Source organism: Halichoerus grypus, chromosome 1 (genome assembly GCF_964656455.1).
Source record: "Halichoerus grypus chromosome 1, mHalGry1.hap1.1, whole genome shotgun sequence".
NCBI lineage: Eukaryota > Metazoa > Chordata > Mammalia > Carnivora > Phocidae > Halichoerus > Halichoerus grypus.
In genome coordinates this window covers 201267133-201280836 of record NC_135712.1, presented here as the reverse complement: position 1 = coordinate 201280836, position 13704 = coordinate 201267133, and the positions used below count along the sequence as shown (strand labels likewise).

General features: G+C 54.3%; 1 protein-coding gene across 5 annotated transcripts in view; it reads right to left on the bottom strand.

Annotated features, from left to right (window-relative positions):
- The window catches only part of FYCO1 (FYVE and coiled-coil domain autophagy adaptor 1), a 73923-nt gene that overhangs the window by 31462 nt on the left and 28757 nt on the right, over positions 1–13704 (bottom strand). For all 5 annotated transcript variants that reach the window (XR_013450280.1, XR_013450281.1, XM_078078933.1 and 2 more), the window contains exons 9-14: positions 12960–13052; positions 12157–12275; positions 9799–9966; positions 7191–7340; positions 6292–6500; positions 3418–3556 (exon numbers count right to left, since the gene is read on the bottom strand). Coding sequence is in view for 3 of the 5 variants with exons in the window: in XM_078078933.1 (XP_077935059.1) it covers positions 3418–3556; positions 6292–6500; positions 7191–7340; positions 9799–9966; positions 12157–12275; positions 12960–13052 (878 nt within the window). In the remaining 2 variants the exon portion in view is untranslated. The remainder of the gene's footprint in view (positions 1–3417; positions 3557–6291; positions 6501–7190; positions 7341–9798; positions 9967–12156; positions 12276–12959; positions 13053–13704) is intronic.

Genomic DNA, 13704 nt, shown 5'->3' with positions numbered 1-13704 from the left:
ATACAGCATCGCCGCCAACAGAGGCGGGCGCAGCACACGGAGGTTACAGAGCGCTGTTACGTCTTGACTTTGTTCTGTCCACATAACAGCCCCATAAAGGGCAAGTTCCCAGCCTCAACCCTCCTGGGCTCCTCCCCTTGACTCTGCTCATACACACCAGCACATGATGGGGTACAGGTCGGGGGGGAGCGGTTTGAGGCCCTGGACGGCCACACTGTCTGAGACGTGGTGAGCACAGGAGGACCCCTATTCCAGGGGCTGCCTGGGAGCCAGAAGCCCAGGTGACTTCAGTAGGCATTCGGGATTGAGGCACAGGTGCTATAGGAAGAAAGGGCTGAAGCTGCCCCTGTGGGTGGCGGGGAGGGGAAAGGGCAGGGAGCACGGGGTCCAGGAGTGGAGGGGGTGCTCGCTCTGACCTTCTCCACCAAGGGCCCCTCCAGGCAGCGCCCGTTCCGGGGGCCCGGGCCTCCACGGTCTGGGGTAACTCCCAACACCGTTCGGTGGGAGGCCTAGCACTATCATCCCTGTTTTTCAGGTGAGGAAACTAGTTCAGAGAGATGAATACCTGCTGAAGCTCACACAGCAGAGCGAGGGCTAGGCCTCCAGGTAGCAGCCTCTCTCTCTGCTGGCCAACGGAGGGTTCCTGCAGCTGATGGACTTGAGGTACCCACCAGCTCTGGAGTCATCAAGGGGGAGATGGTGGGTTACCCCAAGCACAAGGCGGCTTTCTAACCTTAACCATCCTTACCATATCCTGTTCTCGTGTTGTTTCTGAGACGCAGGCATCACATCTCCTGGCTGGTGACAAACCCACCATAGCCCCCACAAAGCACTGTGACCACAAAGGGCCAGTCATGAAGCAATTACTGGCAAAGGGGCTCGGAGGCGCAGGGACAGTCTCTACGAGTTTGGCTCAGTATCACTGGGCATCTGAGTGGTCTTCCTTGCAGAAGGACTGGGGTACTAGAGACAAGGTACAGGGCACAGCTCAGCCCCTGACACCACAATGCATGCGGAGCATCACAGACACAATGCGCTTCCATGGAAGGCTTCCCAGGCGCCAGGCCCTGGGCTCAGCGCTTGACGTCATACGGTCTATTTGTCTGGTAGCCAGAAGGGGAGGCCAGGCCTGGGTGGAAGCTGAGCAGAGGCCAAGGGACCCAAGGCCCAGCCCTGCTACTGGCTGACGAGAGCTTTCTTTCTGTCTCTGCCTGCCACCTCAGTCCTGAGCACAGACGGACACTTGGTCCATGGAGAAGGCTCAGGGTGGGCCTGGATGAGTGTGGGGAGCAGGTGCGAACAGGCATGTCTGGAGGGCTCTGAAGAATGCCATCTTTTCTCCCCAGGTGAAGGGGCTGTGCTTCTGTTTCTTGCCACCATCCTAGCTCTGAACCACGTCAGGTGGGCCGGTGGGCAGTTGCTCAAGGGTGTGGGGACCTCTCCCTGTCCGCTCCCTGTACCAGGAGGGGCGAGGCAGACAACTTCATTAGCCTAAGAATGTGTCCACGTGGGGAGGAGTGGACACGGGGCAGGGGAGGGTGGGCAGGCTTCTGATGTGCAAATGGGGAGGTGGGACCCAGAGACGAGAGCTGAACTCTTCAGAACGAACCTGCAGCCTGTGGACGGAGGGAGGGGCTCTGGGCTCAAAGCCTAGCGCTGACACTTACAGCCACGTGACCGGGAGCGGCTTCTCTGGCCCCTGGAGGCTTCCGCAGCTTTAGCTCCTATGCCTGGAAGGGCTGGGCAGGGACTGAGCGAGGCCACATGTAGAAGTGACCGGCACAGGGAAGGGGCCTGACAGAGCTGCTTTCAACACTGCTGCCAAGCAGCCTTCTTTCCTTCAGGGATCTGGACACACATGGCGCTTAATCCCTACTGGCTCACTTCTTACTTTGGACTTGCTCATTTCTTTCTCAAAGTTTCCTGTCAGGGAGCCTTACACAAATCCAGGGCTCCAGACAGCTCACGTTTTCTGAGTCCTGGTGTTTCGGATTGGTCTTAAACTCGGGAAGAAAAAGAACGTACGAGAGAGCTACTAGAGACACCTGGGTCTTCTCTAACGCGCAAAGATGGTGTGTGAGGGCGCAGGCCCTTAGCTGACTGTGACGGCAGGCTCCTCCCCCAACAGACGGGAGTGCAGGGACTGCGGGCTCCCATCCGCCAGGCCCGGATCCACCCTGGAGGCCGCAGGCCAGCATGCTGGCAGTTTCCTTTCCCAGGAACACTTCCTGATTTCCCAGGACCAAAACACAGATATTTGTCAGCGGTCAGAGTGCCTTCTGTTTTTGTTCTTACTGGGACAGGGGAAGGTGAGGGGTGAGGGAGGGAGAGCGCTGCAGGGGGTCACGGAGGCTCCAGCCCTGCTCCCCTCACCACCTACCCACCCGGCAGGGAGTACGGTGGCCAGGTGATGGTGGCAGACTGGCTGGGTGCTGCTGGAACAGAGCAGGCCCTCGGGAGAACACTGCAGGCTGTGCGGTCAGGGGGCGCTTCAGAAGGGGAGGCAGGGGGTTCCAGGAAGGAAAAGGCAAGGTCCAAAGCTGAGGAAGCAACAGTGCACAGGGGCTGACGGGCTGGGTGATCGTGTTGGCGCTCTCCGTGAGGCCACAACATGGGAGTTCAGTCACCCTCTCGTCAGAGAACAGGGGAGAGTGGAGGGATACACTTAAGCCTAAACTCTCCTGCCCTGAGAGCTTCACGAGGATTAAATAGATCTCCTCCCACACAGCAGATATCCCGCTGATTAATCCCAGCCCTCCTGAATTCTGGGCAGGAAGAGAGGGACAGAGATCTCAATGTGGGTGTTGGCAGGAGTATCACGGAACTCCCCAACTGGAGGGAAAGTGGGTAAATTCTTTCTTGGCTTTTGAACAGTGGGTGCTTTGCTATAGAAACTGCATTTAGGCCCGAACACCAGGGGCTGAGAGACGCTGAGCAAGGCTGCTGTGGGGGGCCGGGGTGGGGGGGGAGGGGCTTGGCCTGTCCCTACAGGTCCCCGGGGAACAAACTCGACTCGACGTTCCAATGTGGTGGCACTTTGTGTGGTCATTTCATTCCTCACAAACCTTGTTGGACAACAGATGAGCGGGCCAGCGGAGGGTAAGGACGAAAGGACTGTCAGGACACAGAGACGCCGGGGCACGCACACACAGCCGGGCGAGGGTGTGAAGAGGCAGAGAGCAGGCGGCCCTCTGTGAGCCGAGGAGAGAGGCACCAAGAGAAGCCCACCCTGCCAATACCCTGACCTTGGCCTTCCAGTCTCCAGAACGGTCCCGAGCACTGTTCTGAGGCACTTTGCCTTAAACACAGTCGGGCGATCCTGCTTCCAAAGTCTCACTTTCCTGGTCCTTTACTCAGAAGGCACAAGGGCCCAGCACTCGGGGGAGCACGCAGGAAATAAAGGCGAGGTCTACTCACTGTTCGGGCAAGTTCGGGTCGAGGGAGTCGGTTTCGGTGGGTGTTTCAGGCAAGGAGGAGCCGGACTCCTGGATCTGGCACAGCTCCTCATCTGTGATGATGTCAAACACGGCATCGTCTGGCGGCCTGTAGTCGGCGTCTACACCCGGGCCACGGAGGCAGATGGGGAGAGAAGAGACACACACACAGTGATGCGCAGGATAGGGAGGGCGCGCCGGGAGCGCGCCGGGAAGTGAGGGGCTGCCGCTGGGCGGGATGGGCCACCAAGACACGCCCTCAGGGCCCACTCGACCTACAGCTGTTCTGTCTGGGTGCGAGAGAAATGGCTGCCAGGACATTCCAGAAAGCAGCGGGGACTACAGGTAAAACTGCACACACAACCTACAAGATTTTTCTTGGTGGTTCCTCAGTTGGGCCTTAAAGAGATTTCAAGTTCTTACATATTCTCTGAGGCCTCTTATTTATAAGAAGAAAAAAAAAACTGTCAAATCCTTATCAGGCAGGAACCTAAAAAAAGAGTAAACACACTTCTGTGCTGCTGAGTCTTGCTCCCTAAGACACAGATATGACATTCATGCCTTTTTGAACGCAAGATTCTGTCTGACCGGCATTTTCACCTCCATCCACTGGGGGATGGGAAAGAACCTCCCTCTGCTCAAGGTGGCAGCAACCACTGTGCTTCTGACCAGGGGCCTGGTGTCTGAATTTGCAGGCCACTCAGGAGGAAGGAGGCTGTATGGACACTCCTGTGCCGGTCACCCACCTCCAAGTACTCTCTTGCCTATGTCACGAAAAATGTGATGGTAGGCCTGAGGCGAAAGAAAGGCAGAGAGAAGGAAAGACAGAAAGAAATACAGACAGACAAGGGGACAGGAAATGTCAGAAATCAAAACAAGTGACCTCAGTACTCTGGCACAGTGCCACCCTCTGTCTTCGCTGCAACACCTGCCAGTCAGGGCAGGGGAGATTCCTGGACGGTTTACCAAGAACAGTTCATGCGAGCTACAAGTTCCCAGCTGGCCCCGCCACAGGACTACTGGGACAGGCCGTGCTTTAGATGGAATATCCTTCCTCTTGTCTGAGGTCTGCATAATGGAGGGCTGGAGACACAGGCTGAAAAACAGGACCAAGGACTGGTTCCTTTCCATATGCCCAGCCACGCTTCTGAACCTGCCTTCTGAGGCTGACAGAGGGAAGGAAGGAAGGACAAGGAAGGAAGGGACAATGAGCATCAGGAGAGAAATCAAAGAAGACTTAAATGGAGAGCTATACCATGTTCATGGATTGGGAGACTCAATTTTGTTAACATGTCAATTCTCCCCAACTTGATCTAGAGACTCAATGTGATCCCAATCAAAATTTCACCAGGATTTCTTATAGAAATTGACAATTCTAAAGTTTATATGGATACGCAAAAAAGCCTAGAATAGCCAACACTTTGATAAAGAACAAAATTAGACGACCTGCTCTACCTGATTTAAAGACTCATTAGAAAACCATGGTGATCTCAACAGTGTGGTACTGATGAGAGAAAAGGCACATGGATAAATAGAATAGGACAGAAACTCCAGACACAGACCCAACTGATTTTTGACAAAGGTGCAAAGGCAATTCTATGAGAAAAGAACAGACTTTCAACCAATGGTGTTGGAACAACTGGACAACCATATGCAAAAAAATGAATCTCTATGCATAGCTTGTAGTATATACAAAAATTTAACTAAAAATGGATCATAGACCTAAACTATATAATTTTTAGAAGAAAACAGGAGAAGATCTTTGTGTCTTTGGGTTAAGCAAAGATAGATAGGATACCAAAAGAAAAGAAAAAAAGTTGATCCATAAGGGAAAAAAATGGAATGGACTTCATCAAAACTAAAACCTTCTGCATTTTGGAGAACATTTTTGCTTTTTGAAAGAAAGTGAAAAGAGGTTTTTGGTTGGGAAAAAGGTATTTGTAAAACACGTATGTGATAAATAACTTCTATCCCGAATATATAAAGGACTCTCAAAACTTAAGAATTAAAAAAAGAATTTTAAATGCGTTTGAAAAAGATACAGGAATGCTATGCCCAGTACATTCCACCATCCCTGAGCAGTTCTTTCTACCAAATATAAATAATGGGGCCTGCCAACTTCCTTGATGATCCAGTCAAACAGAAGTGGAACTAACGGAATCTCTGAAGGCTGGCTGAACTGCATCCAGGCAGAGGCCAAGGAAGAGTTCATAGGGACGGGCTGCAGAAGGTGGTGATGCTTGAGCAAAGACAAGACCTGCCATCTCAGCTCTGCCTCCCTGGTATTCTACATCCACAGTCTGGTCCATGAGAGGACAGCGTGGCCTGTTCTGCAGGACTGGGCTTGGAGCAGGAAGAGCAGGAACCAGATCCCACTTCCTCTAACTGAGCAGAGTGAAAGGATGAGGAGAATACATCCTCCTTGGTCACTGAGAGACAGTGTGAGCCACAGGGAGAAGGTGAAGGATGTGGTCATTTCCACACACAACTTCTGGCCTTTGGTTACTCTGGTAGAAGGGTTAGGTATCGGGGCTGAGGCTCTGGAGACGGTATTTTCCAAGGTGTGGGGTACATTCCACTGATAGCATGTAAGTTAAGAGGTACACAGACCTCGCATTAAATAACACTGAATCATACCAGGAGAAAGGTATTCCCTTTTCAATTCTCTTTCAAGCCTAATTACACAAAAAAGAAAGTCTCAAATTGGTGCAATACATTTTTAGCACCTCTTTAACGCCTAAGTTTAGAAAACCTTGAATTCAGCCTATTACAGCTAACTAGCCACACTGGGGTAGTGGCGGGTGGGTGGGGCGGGGGTGGCACCTAAGAAGACAGAGGGCAGGAGCAGGAGCCCGACCTTGGCCTCTGGCAGCCTGGGGCCCAGCGTGGGCTGGCGACAGTGCAGGGCTGGGCTCCCCCTGGCTGGTGCCAGAGCTGGCGCTGTCAGGCGATGCAGGGCCATCGCTGAACTTCTGGAAGCAGGCTCGGCAGCAGCGCTCCTTCTTGCCGCTGCGCTTCAGGACGTAGTTGTTGCAGCAGTAGTAACAGAAGATGCGGCCACAGACCCTGGGGTGAAACGAGCACGGGCCGTGAGGGTGATGCACCGCGGGTCTTGTGATCTGCACTGGGCTCTAGATGCCACGTGGCTCTCTTCAGACTTGGCTCTGCCCCCACTGAGGAGTGTGGCCTTATGATCAATCTGTAAGATTTTCTCCACTGGGAGAAAAGGTTTTATTTCCCAAGGTCCTGGGAGGCAGGGGGATAAAGTATGTGGCTGAGTCCACCTTCTCTGCCACAACACAGGGATACATTCCATGCCTCAGGGGCTGAGGCTCTAAGGGACCAGAGACCCACCTGGGCCTGTGCTGACGATATTCCATCTGCCTTGGCCCCAAGCGAGATTTATTTTGCCTACCCTTCTTTGGGCCCTACGAGAGTCCACGTTCCCCCAGCCAAGCCTCCGCCCCCGCTCTCCCTCGGCTTCAGTAATGCCACTTCCCCTCTGGTCCCTGCGGGCTGAGGGAGGCCAAGGGTTGCTGGTCTCTGGGTGCTCCACAGCCCTGTGGGTCCCCTTGACTCTGCCCATACCCCTGTATCAAACCCTCTTCCCCTTCAGGGATCCCCGCACATCCTGCTAGGACCCTGCCTAATACACCCCCTCGCCTGGTCCCCTTAGGACCAAGTGACAATGTGCTCTTCCCAGACAGACAGCCCGGTTCAGCACCTTCGCTCTGGTGCTGGCTCCCACCCGCTGACCTGCAGTGGTGTCGCCGCACCATCCAGCTGAACTCTCGCTTGCAGTCGTGACAGTGGCTCGCCTCCGGGTCCCCGAGCCACCTCTCCTCAGCACTGAGCTTCTGTTGGAATTCCAGGGCATCTGACTTCTGCCAGAGAGCATCCTTGTCCCTGAGACAGAGCCACATTAGAAAAAGAGAAGAATGCGTGAAAACAATAGGATGATCTCCGATTCATTTCCAAAGCCTGATTCCAAATTTCCCTAGACATGGAAGGAAAATTTACTTTACTTGGAAACAGCCCCACTCCAGGCCTCGTCCGTCCCCGGCATCAGCCCTAGACTCAGCTGATGGCATGCGTGTGAAGGCAGAGTACGCCCATGATGTATGTACGCCCACAAGGGCCACACACTGCTAGGTGTCCACACGACAGTGCACATGGTCGCCTGGGGTGGAAGCTGTAATGGGCTGTCACGGTTACATGACAGCCTGAGTGCTGTGAGCCGAGGGCCACGGGGGTACTGGCCACAGAAAACTTAAACGTGTTCAGGAACCTTTACGTGTTTATGCTTTGTTAAAGCAACAAGCGATCATTGGAGAAGGCCAAAGACTTCCGCGCCGGAGAGTCTGATGGGATGTTAATCTCCCCTGCCCCTCAGAGAGACAGTACATGCTCCAGGAAGCAAGGCTGAAGGAAGAGGGAGGCTTTTCAGAAAGCTCTGGCAGTGTCAGAACATGCCCGACGCCCCAGCGCCAATGGGCGCAGAGGCTTCTATATTTGCTGCTCATGGTCATTTTCGAGGCTTATGGCTTCTGACTTGGGAAGGTTTTGTTCTTTCTGAGATGGAGCCCCAGCCACCATCCTACGGTTACTAGCCCCAGCAGCACCTCAGTCCCAAAGACCAGCACCAGATCCACTGAGGTCCTACGAGAAACTGACACCATCGCCAGCCAGAGACTCCGAATCCACAGACCTCTCCCCTTAAATACGAAAGCCAAGACAGGGGCGCCTGGGTGGCTCAGCTGGTTGAGCATCCGACTCCTGGTTTCGGCTCAGGTCATGATCTCATGGGTTGTGAGATCGAGCCCCGAGTTGGGCTCTGACCTCAGCGCAGAGTCTGCTTGGGATCCTTGCCCTCTTCCTCTCCTTCCCCCCTTGGCCCCTCCTCCCTGCTCTCTCTTTCTCTCTTTCTCTTAAGTAAATCTTCAAAAGCCAGGACAAAAGCCAGGAATTGACTGGCTCTTCAAGGATGCTTTAAGTTGTCAGGAAGCAGGACGACTCACGCCCTGGACCAGCATCGTCCTCCCAGCTGGTTCCCAGCCCTTCATCCCTTCTGTCCCCAGGAGGCCAGGCACCCACACCCTGGAATGTGGGAAGCTGTCAGGACCAGGGCTTTTCCATCCCACACCTCAGGAAGATGTCTGAGTTCAGAGGTCATAAATGCCCTGAGTTCCAAGTCTGCGAATTGATGACATGATGTGGGCAGAGGTTTTACACTTCCAAATACCACCAGTTTGCAACCCCAAATGAATTAGTAGCTTCAGGCACTGCTTATCCATGGCTGCTAACATTGCAGAGCATGGGCTCATCAGATCCTATGTGGCTCTTGAAAGAAAGACCCAAACTATAAACCAATTCTCTGAAGTGTTCTTGAGAAAATTTTGAGCCTGGGTCTGAGGAAGCCTTTAGTAGGGCAGTGGTTCTCAACTCTGGCTCATGGATGCCCGGACCCTACTCCGGTAAGTTCCAACTGGGTTGGTCTGGGCAGGGTCTGGACATGGGTATCATATCACTAGTGATTCTAATGTGCAGTTAAGGGGAGAACCACTGCTGTGGTTTCAACTAACAATTCACAGGATATGAAGGCTAGAAGAACATGTTAAATGGCACCATGGGGATGTAATCAGCCAAATCCAGGCTGTGGGAAACTCGATCAGATGCATGACCTAGCTTCCCCAAAAGTGCATTGCAAAGAAAAAAACAAGTTAGAGAGATGGTGGCCAAATCACAGGCTAAGTAAGAGAGATCTAACATACCACCCTGCAATGTATGGACCTGATCTAGAGCCTCGTTAGAGATATTCTCATTGGAAGTAAGGCGATCTGGGAAGTTGGGCCCTTCGCCTGTGTGGCGACAAGTGTCAGGAACAGAGCACGCGTGTCCTCTGGTTTCTGAGTGCCCTCCTGGCCCCGCTCACACACTTACGTTGGCTGTCTGCTACCTGCGGGCGCTGGAGTTGGGGAGATCTGGTATTGGGGGAAAGCAGGATGGAGAAGAAGGGGAAAGGGGCTCACGAAAGAGGGACAAGGGACTGGAGAGCTTCCCAAAGACACGAGACATCCCTTACTGTCACACCTGTGGCTAAACACACAGAGATTTTGAAAATAATGCCCCAGCACTATGACAACACAAACCCAGCTGAACACTAGTGGGAGCAGGGAAATCTACTCTTCAAGGCTGCCAAGGGCCTGGGAGGACCCCGTCTGTGTGTGGGAGGGCCTCCACAACATAACGCAAGCAGACACGGGCCCATTTCCCTTGAGAGGCCTTCCAAGAGTAGCTGCATTTCTTTAAAGAGAAACCCCAGCTCAGAGGAGGCCCCCAGCCAGTTGCTGGTGCCGACTCTCACCTGAGCAGCTCGATCAGTCGTTCCTCCAGGTACTGCTTGGTTCTAGTCAGGTCATCCAGGTCCGCGAGCATCTTCTGGTCATTCTTCTCCCGGTTTGTCACCTCCTGGCAGAGTCTGTTGTAATACTCTTGGATCTTTGCCATGGCTTTTTCAAGTTCCTTCTGGGTCCTGGTGGAGAAGTGGGAAGCTTACTGATTAGCCACTGCTTCCAACTTCCCCCGTGCCTCTGGGCTAACTCGGGCCTCTAACGAGGGGTCCTGCTGCCGTCTGAGCCTTTTCCCTCTCACGGTGGGGGTGCCCCTCGGCACTACCCACTCACAAGTTGTGCAACCCCCCGGCCTTCAAAACTCCCCTCGCACCCCCAAACTCTTCACACACCACCCCCCCACACCAAATACAATGGGCATTCTGGGAGAGCAGGAGGAGCACCCCAGGTGAGTTGAACTCTGCACCACTTGGTTTTGGGGCAGGGGCTGAGGTTATGGGGGAAGCCCAAGAGTGCAGTGCACTGGTGATGGGGGCTTTGCAAGAGGAAAATGGAGTCGGGATAGAAAGAACACGGGTGTATCTCTCTGGAGGTGACCACACGGACGAGGACCTGTCTCCCACGTGTCTTTGGGGCTCTGTGCACAGGGCGCGGTGCTGGGCTACCCAGCGGGCACCTGATGTGCACTGCCAGGTGCTGACCCGACAGCCCAGAGGCCTAAGGAGCTCTGTTCCCTCGGCTCAGTCTATGGCCGAGGGCTGGCCGAATGAAGCACGGTCCACCTGCCCTTGCCCGCTCTACTTGCAGCTCGCCTGTCCCCAAGGGCAGTGGTGCTCCAGGAATGCTCTACAAACCCCAAGGTCCAGCAGGGTGTTCATAAAAGCTCCATTAAACACAGGGCTCTTCACAGACTAAGTAATCTGTATCTAATCCAGCCTTCCCATACCCAGTATAAAGCTGTCGGAAGGTTGTTTACGAGACACTGTCCACCAAAATGATCTCATGGGTGTACACATGCACGTGCATGCACACGCACACACACAGTGAATAAAGTAAAACCCAATCCAGGACAGATTATGCAACACTGAACAGCTAAAACAACAGCTCTGAGATCTTACAAATAAGTACTGTTGTAGCATTTTTTAAAAAAAATGCCACCAACTTAGGAGGTTCTTGCTATTTATATCGTCACGTGAATACGACCTGGGCAGCCAAAGCCCTACAGCGTTTGAACTCGGGAAGAATCAGATGAGAAGAAATGTGCATGTTGGGTTACTGAACACCCAACACGCTCTGGATCTCCCACTGAGCCTGGACCCACCCTAGAAGCCGGGTGGTAGGAGGCAACGAGGGATGGGCAGAAAAGGTAAAGGCTTGGGACAATTTGGTGTGCCAGTCTTTGCTGGGGACACACAGGTGACTGGGTGGCGGCATCCCTGGCAGGACTGCCTTGGCCTCCTCACCAAAGGGTGGGCTCACGCTCATAACTCCAGGTGGCCCCCCAGCCTGAAGATGAGGGGGCTCAGGGAAGTCTTGGGGCTGCACAAGTAGGGCCATACTCTAAGGTTAGGACAACTATGATGAAGGGTGACAGCACGATGTCTGCAGGCACATCAGCCGGCCTGGTGCTGGGCACACTCGCTCACCTTCACTGGGCACGTGCCTGTGAGACCCCTCCACCCACCCACCCCAGCCCTGCGGCCTCTCATTTCATAAAGGAAACCAGGAAGAGCTCGAGTCACAACTCGTAGCAGGGAAACACACACACACACCCCAAGACCCTAACACGAGAGCAGACAAAGAAGTACCTGTGCACTTTTCAGGGTAATTGTTGAGGAAACAGACTCTGGAGTCAAGCGACCTGGGTTGCACCTCCCACCACCACCCACGTGCTGTCAGATGCTGGGAAAGCAACTTAACTCCTCTGAGCCTCACTCTCCTCGTCTATAAAATGGGGACAAGTAATAATTTCCTCAAAGGACAGTTAGGAGGAAAAAAGGGACAAAGAGATGCAGTGTTTAAAATAGTGCCTGGCCCATTTGGGGCATTATTTAAGTGTTTGCTGTTATCATTACCACTATTATATTCCAACTTTTATTTCATGTCAGCTCTTCCAAAGCAGAAGCGTGCCCTGCATGTAGGAAAATGGCATCAAGAAAGGCTCAGCGGCTGCCTGCAGGGGGGTGAGAGGCGGACTGCCCGCCCCCTGTGGCGTGCTTCTGGCAAAGTGCGTTCCGAGTCTGTGGCTTTTCTTGCAAGAGGACTTCTTTAACCTGCTATGAGCGGCTGAGTTTCTAAATGACTGCACCAAACACCCCCTTCCCTGAAGCTTCCGCGGCCGGCGCCCTGTGGGCGGGAAGCGCATCACTAACCTGTCCAAGCTGTCGCGCAGGGCAGCCCCCTCCTCATCCTTCTTCTGCATGGCGGCCTGGCTCTCGGAAAGACGCTTGCTGGTGCCGCGCAGCTGCTCTCCCAGATCTGCCTGGGCGGCCTGGCATGGGACAGCGGGGAGAAGACACTCAGCCGACCAGAGCCTGTGCCGCAGGCCAGGAAGGGACTGGTGGGTTCTCCGCCCCACCTGGCCAGGTCACTTCTAGCTGGAGAGGGTTTTGTTTTAAGTTCAAGAGCCCGAGAACCTTTGAGTGACCCACTCCTGTTTGTAATCCTATCTGTCAAGTATTACTTGCAACCGGCGGTGGAGCTTGGAGGAGGGACAGCGGGAATCAAATCTCGGGGTGGGGGTGGAGGTGGGGTGGCAGGGAGCGGGGTTCCCTGGAGATGGTGATTGCAGCACCCCCCCCTCCCCCGTGAGCCTCCTCGATTCAGGACCACCGACTCAGGCATGCCTGCGGAGGCAGCTAAGAAGGACACCTCGTATCCTGTCCACACGGCTGGCTGAGAAACACATCTGGCGGCTCCAGCCAGGTGCCCGGGAGGCAGAAGGGGCTGCGACGCAAGCTCAAGATGTCTACAGAGGTGAATGGATGGGAGCTCTGGCTTAGGAATTGGGAATCTTGCACACGACCCTTCTAAAGGGTCCAGTGGAAACCAAACCAGACCCCTCTCCCTGACAGGCCCGCACCCTGGGGGTGGGAACGACCAGGCCGAGTCGGGCACGCCTGTCTTCCCCGCCCAGGCGGCCAGGCTGCCGGCCAGCATGCTCCCCAGGGCCTACCTGCAGCCTCTCCACCGCCTCCTCGGCGGCCTGCAGCTGCCGGCCTCGCTCCTCAAGCTGGTCCCTGAGGCTCCGGCACTCTTCACTGGCAGTCTGGAGATGACGAGAGAGGGCTCGTGAAAGTGGGGTCCCGGCACGGAGACGCCCTCAGCCCCATTCCCCCAGATGGGTAAAAACAAGCTACCTCTCTCTTTTTCACCCAACTCAATAAGCTTTGGGCTTCACTGGTGACAACATCCTTTCAAGTTTACTAAGAGACTCAGCTTGGTCCTCACACTTAGGATTTAGTTTCGGCAAGGACACAGGTGCCCTACGAGCCACAGGGAGCACCACAGATGGGGGACACGGTACTGGAGGCACAGCTGCAGAAATGCAATAGTTGTGTGTCCGGGAGTGAGCACAAAACACAGTGCTAATGGGCAAGTGATAAGCTCTGGAAACCAAAGCCCCATGGCCACCCTGCTTGTGTCCTCGGTCTCAGCCACCCTTAACCCTTTTCCTTTATGCAGTACCGAGGCTCATGGTCAGCACTGCTCCCGTAAGCCTGTCTACTCCAAAGGCTTTGTGAAAATGCACTGAGCCAGTTTCCACAACAGCCCCTGCCATCGGGATGGCACCCGAAGGGACAGAAAACCCACAGACGAGACTCACAGGCTAGAGGTCCTAGAGGCTAGGAGAGGGTCTAGGGCAAACTCACAGGCTCAGAGGGGTTGGACATGTACATATACGAGCGTTAAGGAAAACA